The sequence below is a fragment of the Xyrauchen texanus genome, chromosome 31 (assembly GCF_025860055.1).
Source record: "Xyrauchen texanus isolate HMW12.3.18 chromosome 31, RBS_HiC_50CHRs, whole genome shotgun sequence".
NCBI lineage: Eukaryota > Metazoa > Chordata > Actinopteri > Cypriniformes > Catostomidae > Xyrauchen > Xyrauchen texanus.
This window is the reverse complement of record NC_068306.1, coordinates 4677494-4704939: the sequence shown is the minus strand read 5'-3', so window position 1 is coordinate 4704939 and position 27446 is coordinate 4677494. Positions and strand designations below refer to the sequence as shown.

General features: G+C 39.5%; 1 protein-coding gene across 1 annotated transcript; it reads right to left on the bottom strand.

The window, feature by feature from the left end:
- Window positions 1–1419: 1419 nt before the first annotated feature.
- Window positions 1420–26210, bottom strand: si:ch73-168d20.1 (NACHT, LRR and PYD domains-containing protein 12). Its single transcript, XM_052100159.1, is given in 12 exon segments — window positions 1420–1537; window positions 3671–3844; window positions 5743–5916; window positions 14771–14944; window positions 16438–16611; window positions 18414–18587; window positions 19616–19789; window positions 20740–20913; window positions 22743–22910; window positions 23429–24312; window positions 24314–25191; window positions 26021–26210. Coding segments are annotated over 12 exon segments (3456 nt in total).
- Between the last annotated feature and the right edge of the window lie 1236 nt (window positions 26211–27446).

Below are 27446 nucleotides of genomic sequence, written 5' to 3'. Positions count from 1 at the left end.
ACCTTGTTATATACGGTCTCTTTTATTGACATTTTTTAGAACAAAGTATTCTTAACTTATTTGACTATTTGAATATACACATTTAAAAAACATATATGATTCTATAATGTAAATATTAGGGTTAGGCAAATCTATACATTTATGGTACATCTGCAATGGCAAGAAATGCAAAGTGACAAACTCCTAACCACACTGTAAAATAAAACCTTAGTTTAATTTCTGATAACCATCTGTGTTTGCCAGAACTAGGCGTTTCGCTAAAATAATGCAATACATGTGAACCACTTTGTGAACCACTCCAATGTATATAACTGATATGAAACATAAAAATCACTAAAATACATAAATGTGGGACTTCTGAGAATACAGTTGTGGTTATGTCTACCACAGCTTTTTACTGTAGCATTTTTACATTTAATTAAATTACAAACAAATTTACAGTGATGAGCATTCTTCCAGGGGTTCCTTCTTTGACTATAGCATCTAAAAACATTTTTTAATTTAATTTTTTTTTTATCTTTAGCCAGTAAAAAAAAAAATCTTATAAAAGGAAGAATATATTAAACAATGAACCTTCCCCTGGTTATGACATAATATAAAAATGAAAATGCTCGCTCAATTCAATGACTTATGCAGCCGAAGAACTCTGTGTTATAGCTGCCCATAACGCATCACACACACACACACACACCCCATTAAAAGCACCTGCCTAATATTGTCTAGGTCCCCCTCATGCCACAAAACAGCTTCAACCAGTATTCAGTGATTATATTCTTCTCTGTACAATTGTACAGAGCGGTTATCTGAGTTACCATAGACTTTGTCAGTTCAAACCAGTATGACCATTCTAGGGACTGTTGTGTGTGAAAATCCCAGAAACACTCAAACCAGCCCGTCTGGCACCAACAATCATCCATGCGATTATCTAATCAGCCAATCAAACAGATACAGGTCAGGAGCTTCAGTTAATTTTCACATCAACCATCAGATTGGGGAAAAATGTGGTCTCAGTGATTTGGAGCATGGCATGATTGTGCTGGTTTAAGTATTTCTGGGATTTTCACACACAACAGTCTAGAATTTACTCATTGTGCCAAAAACAAAAATCATCCAGTGAGCGGCAGTTCTGTGGACGGAAACACCTTGTTGATGATAGAGGTAAACGGAGAATGACCAGACAGGTTTGAACTGATAAAGTCTACAGTAACTCAGATAACCACTCTGTATAATTGTGGTGAGAAGAATATCATCACTAAATGGTATTCTGAGATGGAGATTGGCACAGTTTGGTGGCAATGGAGGGACCTACACAATATTAAGTAGGTGGTTTTAATGTTGTGGCTGATCGGTGTATAGAGAGAGAGAAAGCAAACTGAGTCGTTTCATTGACAGTGTGGCTCTTCAGATCAGGGAGTGGTTTCACTCCAGAGTCTCTTGGTTATAGTTCAGGTTGAGCTCTCTCAGGTGTGAAGGGTTTGATCTCAGAGCTGAAACCAGAACTGCACAACCTTCCTCTCTAATACTGCAGTGAGACAGCCTGAACAGAGAAGGAGAAATACTCATCACACCTACAGCTCAACACATACATTAATTCAGCAGGTATAGTGAAATAATGGACTGAACAACAACAAATATGAGAATACACATAGAACCAACTACTGGACAGGGATTTTTTTGCTTCATTGAGATGGCACCACGTGGCACATTTCACTCACAGAACGCAAACTTCTGGAGGGCACACAGACCTGAAGTAGTAGATTGGGGTGCAGAGCCGGTGGTTGTTCTGTAAGCAAGCATCAATGCCTTGAACTTAACGCGAGCAACCATTGGCAGCCAGTGCCATTTGAGGTAAAGGAGGTGTGACGTGTGCTCTTTTGGGCTCGTTGAAGACCAGTCTAGCCATTGTCATCTGACCATGGAATGACAGTGGATATTCAGGGCTTGAGCACATTTTATGGTCTTGATGGCACGAGACCAGTCTGGCACATTTCCAAAGTGGTCTGTATACCAGTGTAGCAAAGATGTGGTTGAAGAAAGTGGAGACACAATCCCAACCTTGGTTTATAAAACTGATTGATCTGGTCCTGTTTGGTCAATAGTGGTGTATTAACTATAAAACCACAGCTGTGACTTGAACAACCTGATAGATAGCAACCAGTCCGGCTTCAAAAGCAGACACAAAAAACTGAAATTGCTTTGCTGTCCATCACTGAAGCTCCAAGAACAGCATCCAAATCATCCATTTTCATTCTGCTGGATCTGTCAGCTGATTCCGATATAAGTCAAACACAAGATTCTCCTTTTCACCATCTCTACAATGGGCATCACAGGAACCACACCTCTGCTGGTTTGAAACTCACCTCACAGGTAGGCCCTTCAGGGTAGCTAAGCCCCATATCTCATCCAACCCTAACAATGCCCCTGCGGCTTTTCCTATCATTCCAATGCAAATGACACAACTCAACCTCTCATTGCAGCCTGACAATTATCCTGTAGTGGCACAGATTTCAGCCTGCCTGGTAGATATCTAGTCTAGCAAAGACAGAGCTTCTCGTTGCCCCAGTGAGCCCGGCTACACAACATAACTTCACCATACCGATTGACTCATCAACAATTACACTATCCAGGACAGCCAGAAATCTAGGGGATGTGTTCGATAAACAGTTGAGCTTTATAGACCACATCGCAAAGACAGGCCAATTGTGCAGATTTACACAGTTCAACATAAGGAAGATCAGAGCTTTCTTATCAGAGCATGCTACATAACTCCTCATCCAGGCTCTTGTTAAATCAAGACTGGACTACTGCAATGCTCCTCTGGTGGGATTTCCTGCATGGATTGTCAAACCTCTACAATTGATCCAGAATGCAACAGCATGTGTGGCCTTATGATATTCGGATAAATTGCCACATTTTATTTGTAAATAGTGCAGAAGAGAGATTTTGTAGTTTGATTGGGCATTTAATTTATGATCAAATGGATAGAAAATAATGCTGTTCATTTCGCAATATTGAATCGAATGGTTCGTCATTTATTTTGAAAAACTGTAGATTTCTGCAGAATTGAGACATCAGTCATTAATAAAATGTCCACCCATTCTCCACTCTTTGTATGTTTGTTTATTAAACATTTTGGATAATTTTGGCTAAGAATTTTGTACTTTGTTCAATTTGACAAATTTTATTATGTTTAAATCTGCACAGAAAATGAGTCATGCGGCTGTCCATCACTAGTTAAAAACCGTAAGTTATGCACTGAAGGGAGTCAGCTTTCAAACACATTAAATAGCATCAGCACTCTGTCAAAGCACCTGATGCAGCAACCCAAGCCCACATTAAACTATACGCTTATGAACTTTGAAGCATTTTACATAAAGTGCTCCCATGCTTTAGACAATTTGGCTTGTATTTCCTCTGCTTCAACTTTTTCCAATCTCCTCCATTTTCAAAATTTGTGGTCAATAATTTCCATTACCAATTATTATTATTGATTTTATTGATTCATTTTTGCAGCACTCCTTAAAAATGCATTTGCTGTATTTTGAAGGGGAAGTTGTTTTGCATATTAAAAATGTGAGATTAATCGCATTACCTACAAAATATTAAGAGATTAATCAAGATCATTTGAATCTATTGACAGCCCTAATGATAGAAAGAAATTATCACTCACTCTAGTTTCTCCAGTTTACAGTGTGGATTCAACAGTAGATCAGAGAGCAGCTTCACTCCTAAGTCTCCTGGTGTATTATAGTTCAGATTCAGCTCTCTCAGGTGTGTGGGGTTTGATCTCAGAGCTAAAGCCAGAGCAGCACAACCTTCTTCTCCAATACTGCAGCACTCCAATCTCAAGAGAAAATGAGAAGAACACATCACACTTTCAGCTTATACTGCTGAAAAAATGAACCTCATCTAGGTACTTTAACAACTGTGACAATGAAATAAAGAAACACATAAAACCAGAAGATATGCAAAGATAAAGACACTATAACAATGGAAATGTAGCAGGTAAACACATTCATTCTGCCAGCCATCTCTCCTTGCTTTAAAAAGGGTGTTTAGGTTTTGTTCTTGTTCCTGAAATTTTCGTAGCTTTCTATAACGAGTTCTCCAAGTGCCGGTATGTTTCGTGCACCATTGAGTGCTCAGCCTTTCAAAGTACACTCTTTTCACCATGAGCTTATACGGACGGCATTGACACATGTGCACTACGACTGCTTTGCGATACTCTTCAGTGCATCAACTGCAGGTGTATTTGCAAGTCTAGAAAAAAGGCCTTACCACGACAGTCTGGCATCCTGTGCAAATGAAAAATCTGCATCATGAGCGCTGTGCACAAGTCTTAGTGGCATGCGGAACATAAAGCTATAGGATGCACCCTTGCTCCCTAGTTAGTGAATGACTTACTTGGGGGGGGGGTCACCGGAGGTTATGTGTAAAGGATGCGTTTACAATAAACAATGTTTTATTCAACAAGATATTTTTTCTTTTTCTAAAACATAATTAGTGCAATGATGTTTGAGATTAGCTATATTAACAGATTTTGACATTCTTGATTATTTTTAGCTGTTAATGTCTAGGCTACAGGTTACAGACATATAAGGTAAGCCATATACATAGGCGGAAATCGTGGGGGGGTCAGGACCCCCGCTATCTGAGGGCTGTCCCCCCCTAAAATATCATTAAAATATGTGTATTGTAAATAATATAATGATATATTCTTAAAATAATTGTTTAAGAAATAAAATAATACAAATGCAAATGGGGCAACAACAAAAAAAACCTTGGTGTCCCCTTCAAAAATTGCTTGTAGCACTCTTTAAATGATGGAGGACAGGAAACAGGTCTTCGGGGCACGGTAAGATTTTAATTCTCTTTTTTAATGACAGTATTTGCAATAATGTAGACCACAGCAGGGACTTCAAACGCTGAGTTTGTTGTTCCGTCCCTCTCTCCTCTGTGGCTGCTGGCTTTTTTAAACCGCTCTCCTCACTCTACTGCAATTAGAGACAGGTGTTAGACATAATTTAGCCCAGGTGTGAGCGCCCTTACCGCTTTTCTCTCTCGGACGGGCGCTTGACCACGCCCCCGCTGCCACATTGCTCTTGAGAATTTTTATGTTTATTGTCCCCCCCAACATTTTGATTAAATTTTCGCCCCTGGCTATATAGTGCAATAATGTACAGACATTTTTAGTAAGTTTGATCTATCTGTCTGTTTGTTCGATCAACAGCATATTTGGAGGGGGGGGGGGTATTCAGAAAGCTGTTTGAAAACAAGGTTTCATATTTGCAATTCTGTTCAGTGGCAGAGAAATAACACATTTTAGCTTTACGCTGGTGTTATGAGGTGGTATTTGTCTTTCAATGGCTGTCAACTAATACCACAGATGTTTCAAGTATGAACAAATAACTTTACATTTTACATTTACATTACATTAATATACCCTTCTAAGTAATGTATGTCATGTATGAGTGAGAGTGTCATATTGGAGTGAGCAATGTAGCGATTCTAATCAATTTCGCAAATAGAAATAAATTATCCACATAAGAATCATCATGATTAAAAGAATGTAGATAATTAATATGATCCTGCTGTGATGTACAAAGAACAGGTCCTCAAGTGATTTTCATTGTAATTTTCTTTAATTGTTTTAAAAATATATATCTTTATATTACTTCATAATGTTTTTTATTTATTGTAATTTTGAAAAATGTAATTAAGGCTTAAAATAATATTACTCACTGTAGTTTCTTCAGTTTACAGTGTGGATTCTTCAGAAGATCATAGAGCAGCTTCACTCCAGTGTGCACTGGTTTATTATTGTTTAGATTGAGCTCTCTCAGGTGTGAAGGGTTTGATCTCAGAGCTGAAATCAGAACTGCACAACCGTCTTCACCAATACTGCAGTCATCAAGCCTGTAGACAGAAGAAGTTTACACTTACAGCTCAATACACACAGAGTAAATAGTAAATAAATGGTAAATGGTCTGCACCTATATAGCGCCTTTTTAACCTTAATGGTATTCAAAGCGCTTTACACTGTGACTCATTCACTCATTCACACACACATTCATATACATATTATATGGCAGAGCTCCCATGCAAGTTGCTAGCGTGTGGGAGTCGTGTGGGCCAGGATTCGAACCACCAACCCTGCGATTAGTGTCCGACCTGCTCTACCAACTGAGCCACAGCCGCCCAGATTCATAAAATTAATTAAATATTCAGACCCCTTAAAATTTATTAAAAAGAAAAAACTGAAATATCACATTGACATAAGTATTCAGACTCTTAACTCAGTACTTAGTTCAAGCACCTTTGGCAGCGATTACAGTCTTTTTGGGTATGAAGCGACAAGCTTTGCACACCTGGATTTGGGGATTTTCTGCCATTCTTCTCTGTAGATCCTCTCAAGCTCTGTCAGGTTGGATGGGACCATCAGTGGACAGTCATTTTCAGGTCTCTCCAGAGATGTTCTATTGGGTTCAAGTCCGGGCTCTGTCTGGGCCACTCCAGGACATTCACAGAGTTATCACCAAGACACTCTTGCGTTGTCTTGGCTGTGAGCTTGGGGGTCATTGTCCTGCTGGAAGGTGAACCTTCGTTCCAGTCTGTAGTCCTGAGTGCTCTGGACCAGGGTTTCATTAAGGATGTCTCTGTATTTTGCTGCGTTCAGCTTTCCTTCAACCCTGACCAGTCCCCAATCCCTGCCACTGAAACACACAGTTAATGGGGACTGGTCAGGGTTGAAGGAAAGCTGAACGCAAATGCTTTCCAATGCAAATGTTGAAAGCTGATGCTACCATCACCATGCTTCACCGTTGGGATGGTACCGCACAGGGGATGAGCGGTGCCTGGTTTCCTCAAGACATGACGCTTGTAATTGAGGCCAAATAGTTAAATCTCTGTTTCATCAGACCAGAGAATCTTGTTTCTCACCGTCTGGCCACTCTTCCATAAAGCCCAGATCGGTGGAGTGTTGCAGTGATGGTTGTCCTTCTCTAAGTTTCTCCCATCTCCACACATGATCTCTGGAGCTCAAACAGAGTGACCATCAGGTTCTTGGTCATCACTCTTACCATTCTAAGGCCCTTCTCCCCTGATTGCTCAGTTTGGCTGGGTGGCCAGCTATAGGAAGAGTCCTGGTTGTTCCAAACTTCTTCAATTAAAAAATTATGGAGGCCACTGTGCTCTTGGGAACCTTCAATGCAGCCAAGAACATTTTGTAGCCATCTCCAGATCTGTGCCATGACACAATCCCGTCTCTGAGCTCTGCAGATGTTCCTTTGACCTCATGGCTTGGTTATTGCTCTGATATGCATTTTCAGCTCCAATCATAGTGTAGAAAATCTCAAACATGATCCAGGGAAATGGGATGCACCTGAGCTCAATTTCATGCTTTTTAATACATTTGCACAGTGTAGATTGAAGTGAAAAATCAAATAATAGTTTAAAAAATTTTAGCATATGTGCAACATAAAAATTATGAAAAAATGAAGGGGTCTGAATACTTCATGAATGCACTGTAAATTCAGCAGGTAATTATAAGTAATAAGACATTGAGGTAAGGGTGAGCAATACACTAGTTAAACAGTACACAGTTATAAATGTGTCAACCAGTACAAATGTTGAAGAATTGTATATATTAGGGGTCAATAAAGCAGCTGCATCATACAACATGCACGTTCAAATAATCGTAATCCTTCACTCGAATAAATCCTAGTAGTAACATTTCGGTCATGGTCTATCCCATATTAAAAACTGAATTTAAAAAAAATCTGTTTCAACTGTTTTCAATTGTTTTTCACTCCAAGCGCAATATACCTGTATTGCAGGTTACACCGTAATATCTTCCCAATCCTGTAAAATTAGCCTAAAACGCCTAATCAAGGCATACCCAAAGTAAATTTAAAGCTTTTCTTGAACCTTTTTGAGTACATGCATGGTTTTGGTCACATTTGAAAGGGGGCAATCTGAAGTTTTTTCCCCAGTAGTCAGAATTACTGTAAGTGCTACTGATTTTGAGTAATAGAAGTTTGAACACAATGAAATAGAAGTTTGTTTTTCCGCCTGAAATTATTTTTTGCATACAGATGCCTGCAGATGACTATAACTTGTAGCTATTAGCTTGAGAACACAATGGGATCACAGCATGAAGCCTTACCTAGTCCAAGTTCAAATTTTATAACAATACCATAAAAAAATGAATATTTTACACATGTTTTTCTAAGGGTACACCCAGGCGTTTTACAAAAGTGCCTTTTGGATACTCCAAAAGGACCCTTTGGTAACCTAGGACAAAAAGGCTCCTACTTTTGAACGCTTCAACGTACAGTCATAATTTTGGGCTCTAATGAAAGATGACACTTAGAGCTATCATATTCCATATCCAGACCCACTATTAGTTTTGCTGACACAGAGTAACTGATGCATAAACACATTAGAGTGCCTTTTCCCTTCTTGAAACTAAATGTTGTGTATATAAAAGAGTCAAAACTAGTGCTATGGTGGACAATTTGTTTATATAAAAAATACACAACAAACTATTTACATGAATTTTTACACAAAGTATTTACAAACCATTATAAAATTGTACATGTTTCTAGCAACATGCCAGTCATTGCAGCAGTCACATTTGGGTACAAAGCATAAAGGCACATCACAGGAAGAGTACTTCACTGGTGTCTTTGCATGACACTGCCTGCACTTCAGACGACCAGCGGTGCAAGATTTGGTGATGTGCAACGGGCTGTGATGTGCTCTTCGTGGAGCAGGAGATACGGGTCTGGCTGTGGAGTGAGACCCCAACTCTGCCAGCTCCTCAGCAAGGGTCTCTCTGAAAGCCCTCCTCTCTTGATGTGGTGCTGTCCTGCTGCTCCACTTTATGTGGCCGCTTGCTGAGTGGGGGATAATAAATAAATGTCATTTACAAAGCTAGACACAACTTTTCCATCTTTTCTGTATTCTGTATTATATATATATAGTTTTTCTTTTCGAGTGTGTAAATATGTATTATTGTATGTATATTTACTGTAAATACTGTATACTTTGCCAATGTACTATGGAACAAATAGATGGGCCTACACCTCCCCCCATCAATTCAGCATTGTAACAAATAGATGGCCCTACACCTCCCCCACCTCCCCGCATTGTAACAAATAGATGGGCCTACACCTCCCCCCCATGAATTCAGCATTGTAACAAATAGACTCTCAAACACAACATATATTCTTATTTTCAACTTATATTTATTGATTTATTTATATATATATATATATTTCGCGTCCATTTATATATATATATATATATAAATATATATTTACAGTAAATATACAAAACAACTATATAGCATGTCAATAGATCTGAAACAAACAATGAACTATAACCTCACACACGCACAAACGGTTCAAACACTCACTGAGGAAACACACGACAAAGGGTAATTACAAAATGTGTATTCATTATTCAAACTAAAGCTTATTTATGCGGAATATACAGTAATATATGTTATAAAACACAAGAAAACACTTACTTGTCCAGAGCAATGTCTCATCTCTCCATAAACATTTCCTCTGCCTCCGAATTATCCGTATTGTTTTCAGAAATTTCATCTCCAAACTCTTAATTTAACCTTCTTATATCACATCCTGGGGTGAAAATCCTGTTTTTCGCGTCCGTTTCACCATATTTAAATCGCCAAATGTGTAAACAGTTCCAAAACAACACTCCAATGGTTTTACGCACAGACGCACAAAACACTGGGTAATGGCAAGGCAATTTTTCGCACACACATTACAGAACCATGCTCTAATCGTCCCACTAAAGCCGCATATCACTGTTTTCAGAATTTCATTGGCTATACGATGCGTCAGTCATTTCCACTCTTCGATGTAATTGGTTTGATCAGTAAACAAAGGAAAGTGGGTATGCCCTTACATTCGACACAGACTGTGGTTGGGTATTGAAGGCTTTGGACAGGACATGGAAGCTCCTATTGGGTCAAATGAGGTGTCAATCGAAAGGTCAGAGTGCGTGCTTCCATTTTGATACCAGATATAGGAAATGTTTACATCTGAACTGAAGTTATTACCGATAATATGTGAAAGATTAGGCACAGCTGCCAGGTGCTTTGAAATGATGCAACAAGAGTCTGTGGATATTTATTGATGTAATAATGTGATTTGGACTAAACATTTTACTTGATTTGATCGTTTGGACATTTGACAATGAAACAACACCGTTTTTGTCGGGAAGTTATGGCTCAGTGCACAACTATGAGGCATCATAGGTGAGTTGCCTGAATTTTGTTATTGGTTGTTTATATGTTGGTGGTCTGACAAAGATATAGATTGTACCTGCTGTTGTGATTGTATCTTAAAATGGTTTATATCAATAGAAAATCAAGAAATGTAGCTTTCCAAAGATATGTGGCATGTGTACCAATGTAACACACAGCAGTTTTGTTTATCGCATACTTTTATTTTGTACATTTAAGGGCCCGTCCGCGGGCTGTGAATTCTATCATGTTAAATTTAACTTGTTTAACCCTCCTATAGTCTTAAGAAACTGCCCTAAAGACTCCACATAATAGAAATCTGTTTTATTGTGGTCACAAAGTTTATAATGATAGAGAAAAAAATTATATAGTATATAGTAGATATTTCTGTCAACTAATGTTTTAGGAAAATATTAGATGTCTTTTACTATTGGGGGGCCTTTAGCCCCATGGTACCCTATGATATAAAATCATGTTAGTAAACTTATTTATGAACATATTACCTGATAAAAACTTTTAAGAATGCTCTCCGAGTGTGTTTGTGGACAAGTGCATAAGTGCACAAACCTCGTTTGAAGGGAAAGTTTGCAGTTTGGGTGAAAGATGCAGTACCCCATGGAGCAGGTGTAGGGGCTAGATAACAGTATGGGTCTAAATTTGAAAACATTTCAAATATTTTTAGGTTAAATTTGATTCACAAATGTATAAAAAAGAGATCCAGAAAGTCTAAATGTAAAATGTCACAAAGGTTCTTCCCATGTGGGTAAACATTTACTGAAATAGAATGAACAAATTCTTTTAAATTGTAATTTCTCATAAACAATTATATACAAAACAAAATTTTCTTTTTAATTAGTTTGTTTTGATGGTCTTGACAAAGTCACAACATTTTGGTCATTTTTTACCTGGGAAAGGTAAAACATATATTATAAATACAGCATAGATTTAGGTACTGCAACCCAAAGACAACAAGGGTTAACAACATTTGAGTAAATTACTTTTGCAGTATTTGTTTTTACGTCATATATGACTTTTGTGCTCAGCTGTGTGTATATTCCACCAAGCGCCAACGTCATGGCCAAGGCAGCAAGTGAGCATATAGCGTATAACACACAGTCTATGCTCAGCAAATGCCCAGACACCCCAGTGTTACTCCTTGGTGATTTTAACAGCTGTTGGCTTAATCATTCTCTGCCAGCCTTCAGCCAATATGTAGATTTAGCAAAAATATAGATCTATGCTACACAGCCAGAGCTCTTCCACCACTATGACTAGCGGACCACAACATCATCCACCTACTTCCTGTTTACAAGCAACAGCTGAAACAACATAGGCCCGTAACACACAGCCAGCCCCTGTCAACCTCTGTTATAATGAAATGTTTAGAGAAACTGGTTCAAAACCTCATCTCAATGGATCCCCTCCAATTTGCAAATAAGCAGAGGAGAGGTACAGATGATGCTGTGGCCTGTCCCCTGCACTGTCTGTTAACACCTGGACACCCCCGGAATTTATACAAATGACTGTCAAAGTCCATCCACCACTACCCTCTTCTTTTTGGGAGTGGTGGTGGCGTAGTGGGCTAAAGCGCATAACTGGTAAGCAGAAAGTCGCTGGTTCGATCCCCACTGCCACCACCTGTGTCCTTGAGCAAGGCACTTAACTCCAGGTTGCTCCGGGAGGATTGTCCCTGTAATAAGTGCACTGTAAGTCGCTTTGGATAAAAGCGTCTGCCAAATGCATAAATATAAATATGCAGATGACACAGCCATCCATGCATTGCTCTATAATAACAGCAATGACTCTCTCTCTCTGCCTATCAACACGCCATATCCCATTTTAGCACATGGTGCGATGATAACTTTCTCCACCTTAACATCTCAAAAACTAAAGAACTGCTCTTTAGCCCACCCCCAACCCAAAACACTGATTCATCTCACTATGATTCATCTCACTATCAAATGAGAAGGTAGAAGTGGTGGAGTATTTCAGATACCTCTGCATTATACTGGAAAATAAACTCAGCTTCAATTGGCACACAATTGACATTTACAAGAGACTTACAGCCATCTGTAAACTCTAAGCACCTGTCTGTCCAACCGCATCATCATCTTCTGTACCGTAGCATTATTGAGCCTGTTTTTATGTATGGTGACATATGCTTTTTCCATATGCTTACAGTCACTAATAAGAACAAACTCTTAAAGATAACTAATTTAGCTTGCAAACTCATTGGTATTCCCACCTTAACTTGTCCGATTGTGTCACCTCATCTCTAATCCGAAAAGCCCTCTCAATCATACATGACCCAGACCACCCACTCTACCAGCACTTCATCCCCCTTCCTTCTGGCCATAGGTATAGAATACCCATGTGCAGAAAGGCCAGTTTTAGCAAGAGCCTTGTTCCCATAGCCATCCATCCATCCATCCATCCATCCATCCATCCATCCATCCATCCATCCATCCATCCATCCATCCATCCATCCATCTATCTATCTATCTATCTATCTATCTATCTATCTATCTATCTATCTATCCCAATTTTCCAATGTCCGCCATTGTGGGCATCGGCCATTTAGAATTTTGTCATAAAATGCCATATTTTACAAAGCATTGACGTATCGTTACGAAACTTGGTATGCATCATAGGCACCATACACTGTGGGTACCTACAAAGGTTGGGGCCAGTGCCCTCTTGTGAAAAAGTTATAACAAAATATGTAAAAATGCTTATAACATTTAATTAGTTTTGCCTATTGTCCTGCCACTGCTCTCATCTGATTCCTTGGGTCATGCAGAATACACTGATACCCAAACAGCCATGCTGTGTTAATTTAATTGAAAAACTACTTTTTCTAACTCCTCCTAGACCATAAATCAGATTCACATGAAAATTGGTGACAGTGCCAACTGTTGGTCAATAGTTATAATGAATTGTATTGTGATATAAGCAATTTTACTTACTCCTTACTTGCCATTTGTGTGCTCGGCCCCATAATTGCTGCTTGCATCTATATTGTGGAGTTGCTCCTCTCTTCACTGCTCTTTCAGCTTAAACTCTTCTGTTCACCTTTCAACTACTTGTTTCAACATGGCTCTGGTAATTTGGTCTCATTCAGACAAAAGAGCATCTGTTAGCTCAAACACTAATTTTGGGCGATGATGGGGTCTGACTCACAGTCAGTGTTTGGATTAATCTCAAAAGTGTTCAATGGGGTTCAGGTCTGGACTTCGCACAGGAAAGACATGTTTTTTCTACAACACACTCAGCAAACCATTAGGTTTGTTATTGTTTGTTGTAATGTAGGAAAAATGGATGACAGATTAAGATAAATATATCGAACAAAGATATGAAAGAGAGAGTGAATTGGCAATACGCCAAAATAATTTCACTCACTCTAGTTTCTCCAGTTTACAGTGTGGATCCTTCAGTAGATCAGAGAGCAGCTTCACTCCTGAGCATCCTGTTTCAAAAGTATAGACACAAGACATAAACAATATGTGTGTTAAAAGGATTTTACTGGGATATGCCAGTAAATAGTTATAGCCAATTTTACAACTTTGTTGCCATGACGATGTAATGCAATGGTATACTGGCAGTACCACAGTGTTTTTCAAACGGTAGTACTGTATTTGAGGGAATACTAGAATGTACTTAATGTTCGGTAGCAATATTCCCAGATAGTAATGGTATTTGGCTGTACTCGGTTGTAAAGCAGCATTAGAGGCTTAGGCTCTGCCTCACCCGCAGTAACAACATGTATCCTAGTGCTGCAGCAGCTGTTGTTTATACAGAACACAGGGGAATGGAACAGAACACTGAGATCTCAAGAAACGCTTTTCGAAAATTAGAAACTTCTTTCCTGTCACAGCGTTCTAAAACGGATTACTTATGTTTATGCAATGGCCAAAGACCTCCATTTTATGCATGTGTACATTGAATGACAATTAAAAAAATAGTGCAACAGATAGGTACATCATTCAGCCTGCTATTCAAACAACAATAACGGTATCTAGATAATACTCATTATTAGGGCTGCAAGGATCAACAGCTGGTGATGTGCACATCACCGCAAAATTTGCACACAAAAGGAGATGTTTTGATTCATATCTTGGTCTGAATATTCAATACAGTGTCAGTGGGTAATGACCCATTTCAGTGTATAAAAAGAACCAAAAAGATCATAAAAGTAGGCCATGCATCCCCTGCCTCATATTCCAAGTCTTCTGGAGGCATACGATGGGTTTGGTGAGAACCAACCCGGATTATAAGAATAAAAGCTTTCAGTGAAACTATTGACATCGTTGCACAGTCATGAGCACTATGAGAAGATTGTTCACAGTGGCACGCATATTCACATGAGAATTTGCTTTGTTTTAACATAAACTATGTATTATGACACAATTACAATATTCCTTAATGTTTTTCAAAGTGTATTTTAAAATGCAGGGGGGCATTGATTTGATAATACAAAAGAATAATATCACTCACTGTAGTTTCTCCAGTTTACAGTGTGGATCCTTCAGTAGATCAGAGACCAGCTTCACTGCAGAATCTCCTGGTTCATTATAGTTCAGATTGAGCTCTCTCAGGTGTGAAGGGTTTGATTTTAGAGCTGAAGCCAGAACAGCACAACTCTGTTCTCCAATATTGCAGTATTCAAGCCTGCAGAGAGAAGACAAAAACTCCTAAAAAAAAAACAGCAAAGTGCACAAATAAATTGAGCAAGTGAGATCAAATCATGAGTTATAAATGTACAGTTTTGATATGTCAAATCATCTTTATAGAATGCATGACACTGCATGAATGTGTGTGTTAAATCAAATCACTTTGTTACCCAGCCAGGTCTACTAAGCAACCAATTGGCCCGGTTGCTAGGGAGGGTAGAGTCACATGGGTTAATCTTCTCGTGGTCGCTATGAAGTGGTTCTCGCTCTCGGTGGGGCACATGGTGTGTTGTGCATGGATGCTGCGGAGAATAACACGAAGCCACTACACGCGCTACGTCTCCGCGGTACCTTGTTCAAAAACCCACGTGATAAGAATCACGGATTGAGTTGTGCACAACTGCAGAATTTTGAGCAGGCTGTTGTCGACAGACAGTGAAAGTCAATGTGCATGCCTTTATAGAAAATAACTGTTTGGAATTTTAGACCTGTCCGATGTGCGACACCCTTTAAGTTACCCTGCCGCTCACACTTTCCAAAGTTGTGTTGAGAAATATGGATGAAGAGACAAAGAATTCTGTGCAATTAGTAGCCCTATTTATATCATAGAAAACATACTGATATAGATTGATAATAATTGGGAAAACGTTCTGATTATCAATGCATGAAAAAGGCATCGATCCCAAGCCTACCATGTACACAAGTGTAACTGACTAACAATCTTGGGTGCATGGTCCACAACACTGCAGTTGTGTATGGACAGGAGGATACTGTATATGTAAAATACACAATGCGCAGAACATTTTCTGTACAGTATACATGATACACAGTCAGTATCACATTTCTTTGATAATCAATCGTCAATCATTTGCTATTAATAATTTATTCAATCAAGAGTAGTAAGAAATGGTGAAGATCTAAAATGCTGATTAAATGAAAGGAAACGGATCATGTATCCATGAGGCATTAGGACTGTGGTGGTGGTAACAACTTAGCATCAAGTAACTCTGTTATGGTTATATCCAGATCTGCGCATCATACCACATTGTATTTGGACTCGTTTTAATTGGGAGCATCTGCTCTAAGTAACCTGGTTCATTTTAATTCATTAAAAGGAAAAATGCTACAAAAAACTCACATGTAAATCTGCTTTCCATACAAATGCTCAGCTTTTACTCTCTATACATTGGGGTGTGAGTGCTTGTTGCATTCTACTCGATCGAGACATTTACAGCGACATTTGGCACATCATGACCATACCATCTATATCAAGTTTCGACCATATGTTTGACAGTTTTATATACAGTAATCTTTTCTTATAAGATATGAAAAGGGAACACTTCTAATGCTGTTAAGAGTTATGTTGCCTAAATGCATTGTAAAGTCCAGCTTCTAAGCTTTCTAACAACAAACATTTTGTGTTGGTGAAGCTAGTAAGTTTGAAGGAGGACTTGATGTGATTTGATAATATGATGGAATAATATCACTCACTCTAATTTCTCCAATTTACAGTGTGGATCCTCCAGTAGATCAGAGAGCAGCTGCACTGCTGCATCTTCAGGCTCATTATAGTTCAGACTAAGTTCTTTCAGGTGTGAAGGGTTTGATTTTAAAGCTGAAATAAGAACAGCACAACCTTCCTCTCCAATACAGCAGCATTCCAGTCTGAAGAGAAAAGGAGAAAACTCCTCACACTTACAGATCAACACACATGTTCTGCAGGTATAGGACTTCCAGTTAAAGCGTTTTTGTGGCCACCTTCATAAGAAGTCTAAAACATGAAAAAGGACTAAACAAAGCATGACAGAATATGAAAAAGAGGTGATCATGGCAATTGGGGACACCTCTCAAAACTGAACTCAGACTAAAAGACATTTTCCAAACTAGAATTATAAACTTCATCCAGATCACAATGAAAGATCACAAAAGCAGAGGCAGGTACGCAGTCCTGTGTCCTCCTCGATGAAACAAACAAGGACTTTTCTAATTCTTACAGAAGTGGGGGTAAAATATTTTACAATCAGGCCAAGGGTCTTGTCAAGACTCAAGCTATAGTCTTAATTTGTCTGTCCAAGTGTCAACACAATGCATAATCGAATACTGAAAGGACACTGGCTAAGGAAGTGTAAATAAAAGTTGTGTGAAGGGGTCAGGAATTGGCTATTCGGCAGGTCTACCCTGCTGGTAGTTGCTGGAACTACACCCTGTGAAGGGTAAAGTATTGGGGCTTTTCCACTGCATGGTACAACTTGACTCAACTCTGCTCACTTTTTGGGGGTTTTCCACTGTGGATAATACCTGGTACTTTTTTTATTACCACCTCGGTTGAGGTTCCAAGCGAGCCGAGCCGATACTAAATGTGACATCAAAACCCTGCAGATCACTGTTTGGTCAGAGAGAATAGTCACTACCGGCGTCACTGGATTTGCGACATGGGACATCAACCTGCTAGTTTTAAAGTTAGCTACAGTGATAGCAGTATCATTTGTTCACGTGACATTCGAATTGTAAAAATAAATGGCTGTGTGCAAAACCACGCCGTGGTCAATAAACGAGGAGCAGACGTTCCTCTCGTTAGCGAAGAACGAAACAACGCGAAACTGAAACGTGTTTCTGGAAGTGTCTCAGCTGTTGGCCGCACACGGCTACCACCGGACCTACCAACAGTGCATTGAAAAGTTAAACAAAACTTAAGTGACTACAGAACCATCAAGGAAAAGTGGAAGTGGACGCTATCCACACAGGCGAGCAATGGGACTGAGATTGCCCTGGACTCAGCCATGGCTGGAGTTCACAATGGAGGATGGTACGTTTTGTTACATTAACTCTACATTCTGCTTGAAAGCTTCACTTTATTTAGTTGACCAGCTACTGGAAACTTGCTTCTAAAACAACCAGGCCAATTTAACCGTTACACTTGTGTAAAATCACCATACAACAACAGCTTTATGCAGCACAATGAGCTAGCAGCTAACAGCTAGCGATTGTTTTTCGCGATTGTTTTTCACTTGTTATTGTTTATTGTTTTATGTCACATTTAAGATGATGTCACGGCAGCAGAGGCGGCACAACTATGATGATCAGCATATAATCCCACCCACGTTGAGGCGGCAATAAACAGCAGTGGAAAAGCAAGCTCAGAAAAGTAAAGAGAGTAGAGTCGTAACGTGCAGTGGAAAAGTGCCATATGTTGCTCCATTGACAGTCATACAAAAATAGCTGTGACCAAGGTTGCAACCTGTCCTGTAAATGTGGGATCGTCCTGTATTTATCCTTGTCCAATGGTGTCAATCATTGATGACTGTTAATTTAACATTGGATATTTTACCTACGGTGGATAAGGGACCATCTGAAAAGTTCACACTTTGTGCTAAAACGTGCTAAAACTGTGGAGGTGTGTTAAGGGACTGTCTGAAAATGTCAGCGAGCAACCCACCATATAATAACCCCCCAGTAGTATTACTCACTCTATTTTCTCCAGTTTACATTGTGGATCCTTCAGTAGATCAGAGAGCAGCTTCACGGCTGAATCGCCTGGCTCATTACTGGTCATATTGAGCTCTCTCAGGTGTGAAGGGTTTGAACTTAGAGCTGAAATCAGAATTGCCCAACCTGCCTCTCCAATATTGCAGTGAGACAGCCTGTAGAGAGAAGGAGAAACACTCATCACAGTAATAACATATTCACACCAAATCTCAAATATTTCAAAAGAACACTAGGTGTGAACAAACATTCCTATGAAGCCATTCACAATAGGGCAATGCCCGGTGACAGAACAAAGATATTTGGTAAGTGCTACTTTTTTTCATTATGCTACTTTGTTGCATAAAGCCACTCTTTCAGTCCCGCCGCTCCCTATATACATATTGTGCAGTCTGCATAGGGCACTATCTCCATAGGGGGGCTATCATCTTACCCCAGGGGGGCATCAGAAACTCCACTGGCTTCCCTTACTCGCACGGTATATGTTAATCAAGGACCCAGTAGCAGTCGTGGAACATAGACGATTGCCTAGCGCTCACACTGCATCTTGCAACTTTTGCACTGTGCCTCGATCCACATACATACATTTAATGAGATAATAGTCAGGGGTGTCAGACCATTGGCCATGTTGGACCTGAGTAACAGTGTTCTCTCACTAGAGGGGGGTCCACGGTTGCACGTCTACGTGTTTACATTTCTGACTTGCGAACTCTTGCTCGCAAGCCCTTCAGTGGCATTTATTACAATGGCAAGCTGTTCTACATACAGTGCAAGATGCTATGAATGACTCATGACAGGATCACAACTAGCTCATGGGAACACAAATCTCACCCATTGTGACAAAAACCTTATAAGTAACACAAACAATTTTTTAGTAAAATATTTTCCAGTGCAAATACTTATTTTCCAGGACATTTAGGCATTTTTCAAACGTTACATGACTTTTCCTACCAAAACCACATTGCAAAATTCCATGTTTCTAGGATGCGTGGGAACCTTGATTTATATATATCCCCCACCACAAACCCAAATTATTTAGGGGGCCCTAAATTAGCTCTGTGCCAGGCCCCAACATTTGGCGCTACGCCCCTGATAATGGCTAATATCATTTAACATTTAATTGACATAATAAATGACACAATATTAACTTTGCCAGCCCTAATGATGAAAGAAAAATATGACTCACTGCAGTTTCTCCAGTTTACAGTGTGGTTCCTCCAGTAGTTTAGAGAGCTTCTTCACTCCTAAATCTCCTGGTGTATTATAGTTCAGATTGAGCTCTCTCAGGTGTGAAGGGTTTGAACAAAGAGCTGAAATAAAAGCAGCACATCCGTCCTCTCTAATACTGCAGTCATCAAGCCTGCAGAGAGAAAAACTCACACCTGCAGCTCAACACATAAATACAGCAGGACAATACAATAGAATAAGTCACATTGTGTGTGAGTGTGTGTGTGTGTAACATATTTTCGCGAAAATAAAGTCGCACCTGACTATAAGTCACAATGGGTCAAAATCGCATTGTTGAGAGTAGAAAAACACATATAAGCATATTGCACTGACCCGGGAGCTACGTTTAGCCACTCACATGTCAAATGTGCTCTGTGAAGATTACAGTCCCTCAGAATTTACAGACTGTATCAGTGTTTTTGGGCTTGCTTTAAATGGGACAGTTTGCTTTAAATAATCATATGTAACAGTTTCTCATATTCTTTTTATGTTTCATGAAAGAAACACTACAAGTAAGCCACATCCGTTTATAACATCTGTAACTCTATGCTGTGCACAAATAAACAGCTTTTAGTCTGTGAGTAAAACAATACACCTGTTGTATTCTATTCATTCATTCATTAACATTAGCAACTGTGGATATTTCTGATATTTGTAACCCTCTTGTATTAATTATCCGGTTCACTGACTGAATACTATTAGTGTGATGAAATGTCATTCAGTGAGCTTGTGAGGAGTTGCGTTTGACAGCAGTTTAGAGTTGGTTAGAACAATAATGTTATGATGGACAAAATATTTAAACTGGTTGCATAAAGTACTCTCTGTACAGCAGTACAAATTCTGAATCTAAGTACCAATTATCATTGTCCCATCTCTGTCCCATCACATGTTGAGTGATCCAAACATAATCTGCAGCCTGAAACTGAACTTTTGATCAGATTTTAGGAGTGAATGCACTTAGCTGCATAAAGAGCTATAGGATGCTCCCTTGTTCCCTATGTAGTGAATGACTTAACAGTATATACAATATACAAAAATGCATCAAAGTGAGTGATTAGATATTTTGATAGAAATATATCTTACTGTAGTTTCTCCAGTTTACAGTGTGGATCCTTCAGTAGATCAGAGAGCAGATTCACTGCTGAATTTCCTGGTTTATTATAGTTCAGATTCAGCTCTCTCAGGTGTGAAGGGTTTGATCTCAGAGCTGAAACCAGAACCGAACAACCTTCCTCTCCAATATTGCAGTTTGATATCCTGAAGAGAAGAAAACTGTTCTTTGTATGTGATGCAGTAAATTTCAAACTCTTTAATTGAGCTCACAATTATCATCACTATACATGCACATTTAGACAGAAAATAAATGTAACAAAAATGGAATCACAAATAAATGTCATGTATAAATAACTAAGATCCAAGAAATAGAGGCCAAGTCTAAGTCAAGTCTAATGTCTTTCAAGGCAAAGTCCAAGTCAAGATTCATATCTTTCAAGGCAAAGTGCAAGTCAAGATTCATGTCTTTCAAGGCCAAGTCTAAGACAAGTCTCATGTCTTTCAAGGCCAAGTCTAAGTCAAGTCTCATGCCTTTCAGAGCCAAGTCTAAGTCAAGTCTCATGTCTTTCATACCAAGTCTAAGTCAAGTCTCATGTCTTTCAAGGCCAAGTCTAAGTCAGGTCTCTTGTCTTACAAGGCCAAGTCTAAGACAAGTCTCATGTCTTTCAAGGCCAAGTCAAGTCTTTCAGGGCCAAGTCTAAGTCAAGTCTCATGTTTTTCAAGGCCAAGTCTAAGTCAAGTCTCATGTCTTTCAGGGCCAAAGACATGAGTAATTACTAAAACGGCAATTGCGAGTGGGGTGGCCAGGCTTTGGTCCATGGTGGCCCCTGGCCACCCCCTAGCTCCACCACTGGCTGTGCCCTTTATATAGCAAGTATGATGTATGTGAGCCTTTGGATTTGCCTGGATGAAAAATATTAGACATAAATTTGTCATAACACACAAGCAGTGATAGGTTTTCATGCCTCTCTTATAAACACAGTTTAAACATTCACAGTGCAAAAATGAGTGCACATTTCTAGGCTAATGACATGGAGATGTTGTCAGAGCCCTATTAAGTAATTAAGAACTATTCACAAGAAGCATTCCCTGTTGGAAGCATCCATAAAGTGCAGATTGTTCTGAAAAATTCTAGAGTGTCAGCTAAAGACTTGCGTAAATCTTTGGAACATCATAACATCTCTGTTGACGTATATATGATACATCAAGAACCCAACAAAAATGGTGTTCATGAGGAGGACACCATGAAGGAAACCACTACTGTCAAAAAAGTACATTGCTGCAGGACGTAAGTTTGCAAATGAGCATGTGGACATTGCACAGAACAACTGGTTCAATATTCTGTGGACATATAAAACCAAAGTTGAGTTGGTTGGAAACACCAACATTAAAACCTCATCCCAATTATAAAGTACGGTGAAGGGGGACAATTTGGTTGGGGCTGCTTTGCTCTCCAAGAGCCTGGACAGCTAGAAAACATCTATGGAAAAATTAATTCAGAAGTATTTCAGGCCATTTTCAAGGTGAATGTAAGGCCATCTGTCTGCCAAATGTCAATAGAGGTTGGGTGATGCAACAGGACAGTGTCCCAAAGCAAAGAGTCAACAGCACAGTGGCGTCAATAGAAGAAACTGCACCTTCTGGAGTGACCCAGTCAGTATGTTCACCTCAACTAGATTTAGATGACTGTGCATGACCTCAAATGAGCCATTTACACCAGTCATCCCAAGAATATTCCTGAACTGAAGGAATGGTGCAACATTTCATAAAGTTTCAATAAATGTTTGGTGGAGGTTATTGGTGCCAAAGAAGGGTCAACCAGTTATTAAAGACCAGGGTTCACATACTTTTGCCACCCTTCGCTGTGAATTTTACATGGGGTGTTCAATAAAGAATGCATGCATACTTGTTCAAGCAACTGTATACTGAACAAGCGGTTTTATCTTTATAGACGAACAACAACATGCATGCATACTTACATCCAGTGCAATAATTATGCATACAAGTATAAAATTATATAAAGAGATAATTACTTAAATGTATCCAGTTTACAATTCTTCAGGCCAGCAGAGAGCAGCTTCACTCCTGAATCCTGCAGGTCATTGTTACTCAGATCCAGCATTCTCAGACTTGAGGAGTTTGAGCTGAGAGCGGAAGCCAGTGCTGAACAGATTTTCTCTGTCAGATTACAGCCACTTAAACTGGATGAAAAATGACAACAAAATCTTAACTAGCAGAAAACAGTACAGAATTAGCTCATAAAATAATGGTAGCATAAGTTCACATGTACGTTGTATCCTTTGCTGTGAAGATAATCACATTTGACTTAATCTCTCTGACTATATTACAGTAAAATGTCAGAAATTTGTGGACCGGTATGACTAACCCTCAAGTTCACATACAATGTTTTTTGGAGGCCCGCGGCAATGCGGAGGCCCTAGACAATTGCCTAGCTAGTGTTCATTATATCGGTTGACAAGATTGCAAGACAGCAGAGTCTATAGTTATCAAAAATGCATGTTAATGCCAGCTGTAAAGGGGGCCATTGCTGTTTGATAGTGGGGCGAAATTTTAACAAGAACAATAGTAACAGGTGGGCGTTAAGCAGCTGTTTGTTTACACATGCTTACATCGTCATTTATCATCAGGATAAGATGAACATGCTCATCTCAAAAGTTCAACATAGATTATATGCAGCTTCCAAACTGAAAATACTCACTCTGCTTTTCTGGATGCTTTGACCACTGGCAGCAGCCTTAGAAAACACTCCTCTGATAGATGATACTCACTCAGCTTAAAATTATCCAGCTCCTGCTCTGAGTTTAGCAATGCAAACACCAGAGCTGACCACTGAGCTAAAGAGAGACTGACTCCAGACAGATGGCTGGTACCGGTTCTGCTCAGATACGACTGGACTTCCATCACTAGAGAATGATCATTCAGTTCATTCAGACAGTGGAACAGATTAATGGATTTTTCTGGAGAGGGATTCTCCCTGATCTTCAACTTAATGTACTCAACTATTTCCTGTTTGCTGTGAGAGTTTCCAGTCTGTCCTAACAATCCTTGTAAGAGAGTCTGATTGGACTCCAGGGAGAGGCCCAGAAGGAAGCGAAGATAAAGGTCCAGGTGTCCGTTCTCACTCTGTAATGTCTTGTCCACTTCACTCTTTAGAAAATCAGTCATGGTTGACTTCTTTTCTTTTTCATGAAGAAAGGAAAGGAACTTAAACAAGGCAGCAAGAAACTCCTGAACGCTCAGATGCACAAAGCTGAACACCTTCCCCAGACACAGTCCAAACTCCTCTCTGAAGATCTGGGTACAAACTCCTGAGTACACCGAAGCTTCTCTGACATCGATACCAGACGCTCTCAGGTCCTCCTCGTAGAAGATCAGATTCCCCTTTTCCAGTTGCTCAAAAGCCAGTTTCCCCAGTGACAGAATGCAGTCTGCAGCCTGCTGAAGATCTACTTGACATTTCCCATCATACTTCTGGGTCTTCAGCTTGGTCTGAAAGATGAGGAAGTGTATGAACATTTGAGTGAGAGTCTTGGGGATCTCGACACTCTCCTCCTCCTCCTCCTCCTCCTCCTCCTCCTCCTCCTAACATTCTCTCTAGAACAGTAGCTGAAATCCAGCAGAACACTGGGACGTGGCACATAATGTACAGACTTCTTGATGATTTGATGTGTGTGATTGTCCTGTTGGCCAGTCTCGGATCATTTATTCTCTTGCTGAAATACTCGTCCTTCTTGGGGTCATTGAACCCTCGTACCTCTGTAACCTTGTCAACCCACTCAGGAGGGATCTGATTGGCTGCTGCTGGTCGAGAGGTGATCCAGACGAGAGCAGAAGGAAGCAGATTGCCCTTGATGAGGTTTGTCAGCACCACATCCACTGAGGCGGATTCGGTCACATCCCACAAAATCTCATTGTTCTGGAAATCTAGAGGAAGTCGACACTCATCCAAACCATCAAAGATGAAAATTATCTTTAAGTCCTTGTAATCGATTGATTTCAGTTCGTTCATTTCAGTGAAGAATTTATGAAGTATCTCCATCAGACTGATCCTTTTCTCCTTTATCAAATTGAGCTCTCTGAAAGGAAGTGGAAATATGAAGTGAACGTCCTGATTTGCTTTTTTGTCAGCCCAGTCCAGTATGAACTTCTGGACAGAAACAGTTTTTCCAATGCCAGCGACACCTCTTGTCAGCACAGTCCTGATGGGTTTGTTTTGTCCAGGTAAGGGTTTAAAGACGTCGTTGCATTTGATTGGTGTCTCTGATCTACTGTATGTTGTCTCCATCTGTCTCACCTCATGTTCATTATTGACATCTCCACTCCATCCCTCTGTGATGTACAGCTCTGTGTAGATCTCATTCAGTAGAGTTGAGATCCGTTGATTTGAGAAACCTTCATTGATTCTCTGACATTTCTGCTTAAGTCTGGACTTGAGTTTTTGTTGATTCAATAAGATATGTTCTAAAGAGAAAGAGTAACAATAGTTTTGAAAGATCAGTTGAACTATCAGATCACTATTAGTGGTCGACCGATATATCGGAGAGGCCGATAAATAGGACGATATTCAAAACAATAATTTGAATGATTGTCATTGGCCAACAAACATTCACGTTTGGCCGATTAGCTTCTCAAGATGCGATGCCGCCAAGAATCTCCTGCTTGCATATAATGTTGCTGTCTGAGACATGTTATTGAGCCATCATAGTTCATTCTTTTGTTACATGCTATCGTGTTACTACAATAGACTATTGCGCAACAACTTCTCAATTAAACTCTTCTGCGTATCAGAGAGACGCGCAGGAGTTTGTGATGTTTAAAGTGCTTGTGTTCTTGTTTAATGATATCAAGGCAAATATAAATAAAACCTCTATCATATGCCATCTGTAAATATGCGGATACCTCGTTTATACAGATGTAATTCACGAACCTTGAAACTTGCACAAATCCGGGATTTTCAGGATTTTCATTTTCAATATTAAGTTGAATGATATTTATCGGCCTACCAGCCACCTTAAAAATTTAAGAGGTCCAAGAATGACCCATTTTGGATAAATTAACTTAAAATATAATGAGATGGATCACTTGTTGAATATTTGTTGTAAATGTATTTTGTTGTTCTTGCCAATGTTTGATTCATCTTTAATACTGAAGTTTGTTCCTGATCATCACCATCATCCTATATCAGTGACTGAACACAAACAGTTGTTGATTATTAGCTACAGGCTACTATTGAAAAACAGGTTACAAATAATCAGGAAAAACTGACACTGTGGCATAATAATCACATGACTCTTACTGGTTTGTAGTGTGTCAGCAAGATCTGTCTGGTTCATCATCCTCAGGACGTGCAGTGTGATCTTCAGAAACCCCTCACTGAGTCTTCTCTGACCTTCATCCTCATCCTCCTCTTCCTCTCTCTCAGAGTATGCTGGGTAATCTGGCTTCATGAGAGTCTTCAATCTCTCCAGCTCTTTCTTCATCAGAGAGAAGATTTCCTGCTCAAGCTCCTGTGTTCAATCACAGCCAATATTCACACAACAACAGAGATTGAATTGAAGAGTCAAGAAACTTGTGCCAGAAAACCAATAATATCAAGTAATATGTGGTAGGAGTTGGCCCATGGCGTAAACTACTCTCAAGTAAAACAATCTTCATTTCTCTCGTTTTCTAATAAACAAGCTGGAGACGCAGGAAGCCTGTGGCTAGTTGTTACTATTATCTGTGATTCTCATTTAGTCCATACTCATATGGTTGATTGACATGCACACTCCAATTATGTTGATTCACAGTTGACAACATAGCAACGGTCCATACTAGATGTTGTGATTGGTTAACTTGTGACAGAATGATCTGATTTTGTTGTTATGTTGTTTTTGGGCACGTTTTAATCTGGATCATCTGCTTAAAGTAACCCATTTCCCATTCTCTGTTTACAGCCCCTTTCTACCATTATCTGTATAACGTTATATCCAATATTACAACTTTGTTGTCATGCCAATGGAACCCTGTAACCCTGTAAAAATAAAAAGGTTGGTAAACCAATTTATCCCATATAAATCATATCATATCAACAATGTTTATTGACTGGCCCCATTCAATTCCATTGTAAGTGCCTGTCAGGATCCTGCCATCTCTGCCAATAGTTGTTATATTGTGTTCTTATCCTTCTGCTCTGTTATCTCTCGTGTTCTCTGCCCTGCTTGTTTCTGTCCTTATTTGCCTCACCAGTTCTCCTCATTTGCCTCCTGATTTTGTTTGTTGTTCTGTTGTTGGCTCATTGCTTGTGGTGCCCTGTCCGATCATGGTTTCCCAACGGGCTGGTTTGTTCCTGGTTTTTCTTTCAATTGTGTATATTTTTAATGCCTGTTTCTGCATTTTTTATGTTTTTGCTCTCATAGGATGTTTCGTTTCTTGCCCTGTTTTTTTTTGACAGTGTCATGCTGTACGCCCTTTTTACAAATGCTACTGATCAGAGCTTAACGTGTACTAAAACCGAAACCTTCCTTAAAACTAAGGTGGGAACAACATTCAGCTTTGAATCTAACTACAGCTCCTGAGCAACTGAAATAAAGCACACCTTGAAAATAGAGTCCATCTTTATCTTTCCAGCGCAGGACTTTAATCCCTCCTGTTTGTTGCTACAGAGGAACAATAACACACTGAGTTTTCTGGTTAAGATCTACACAAACATTTCATTCACAACAGGAAATACACTG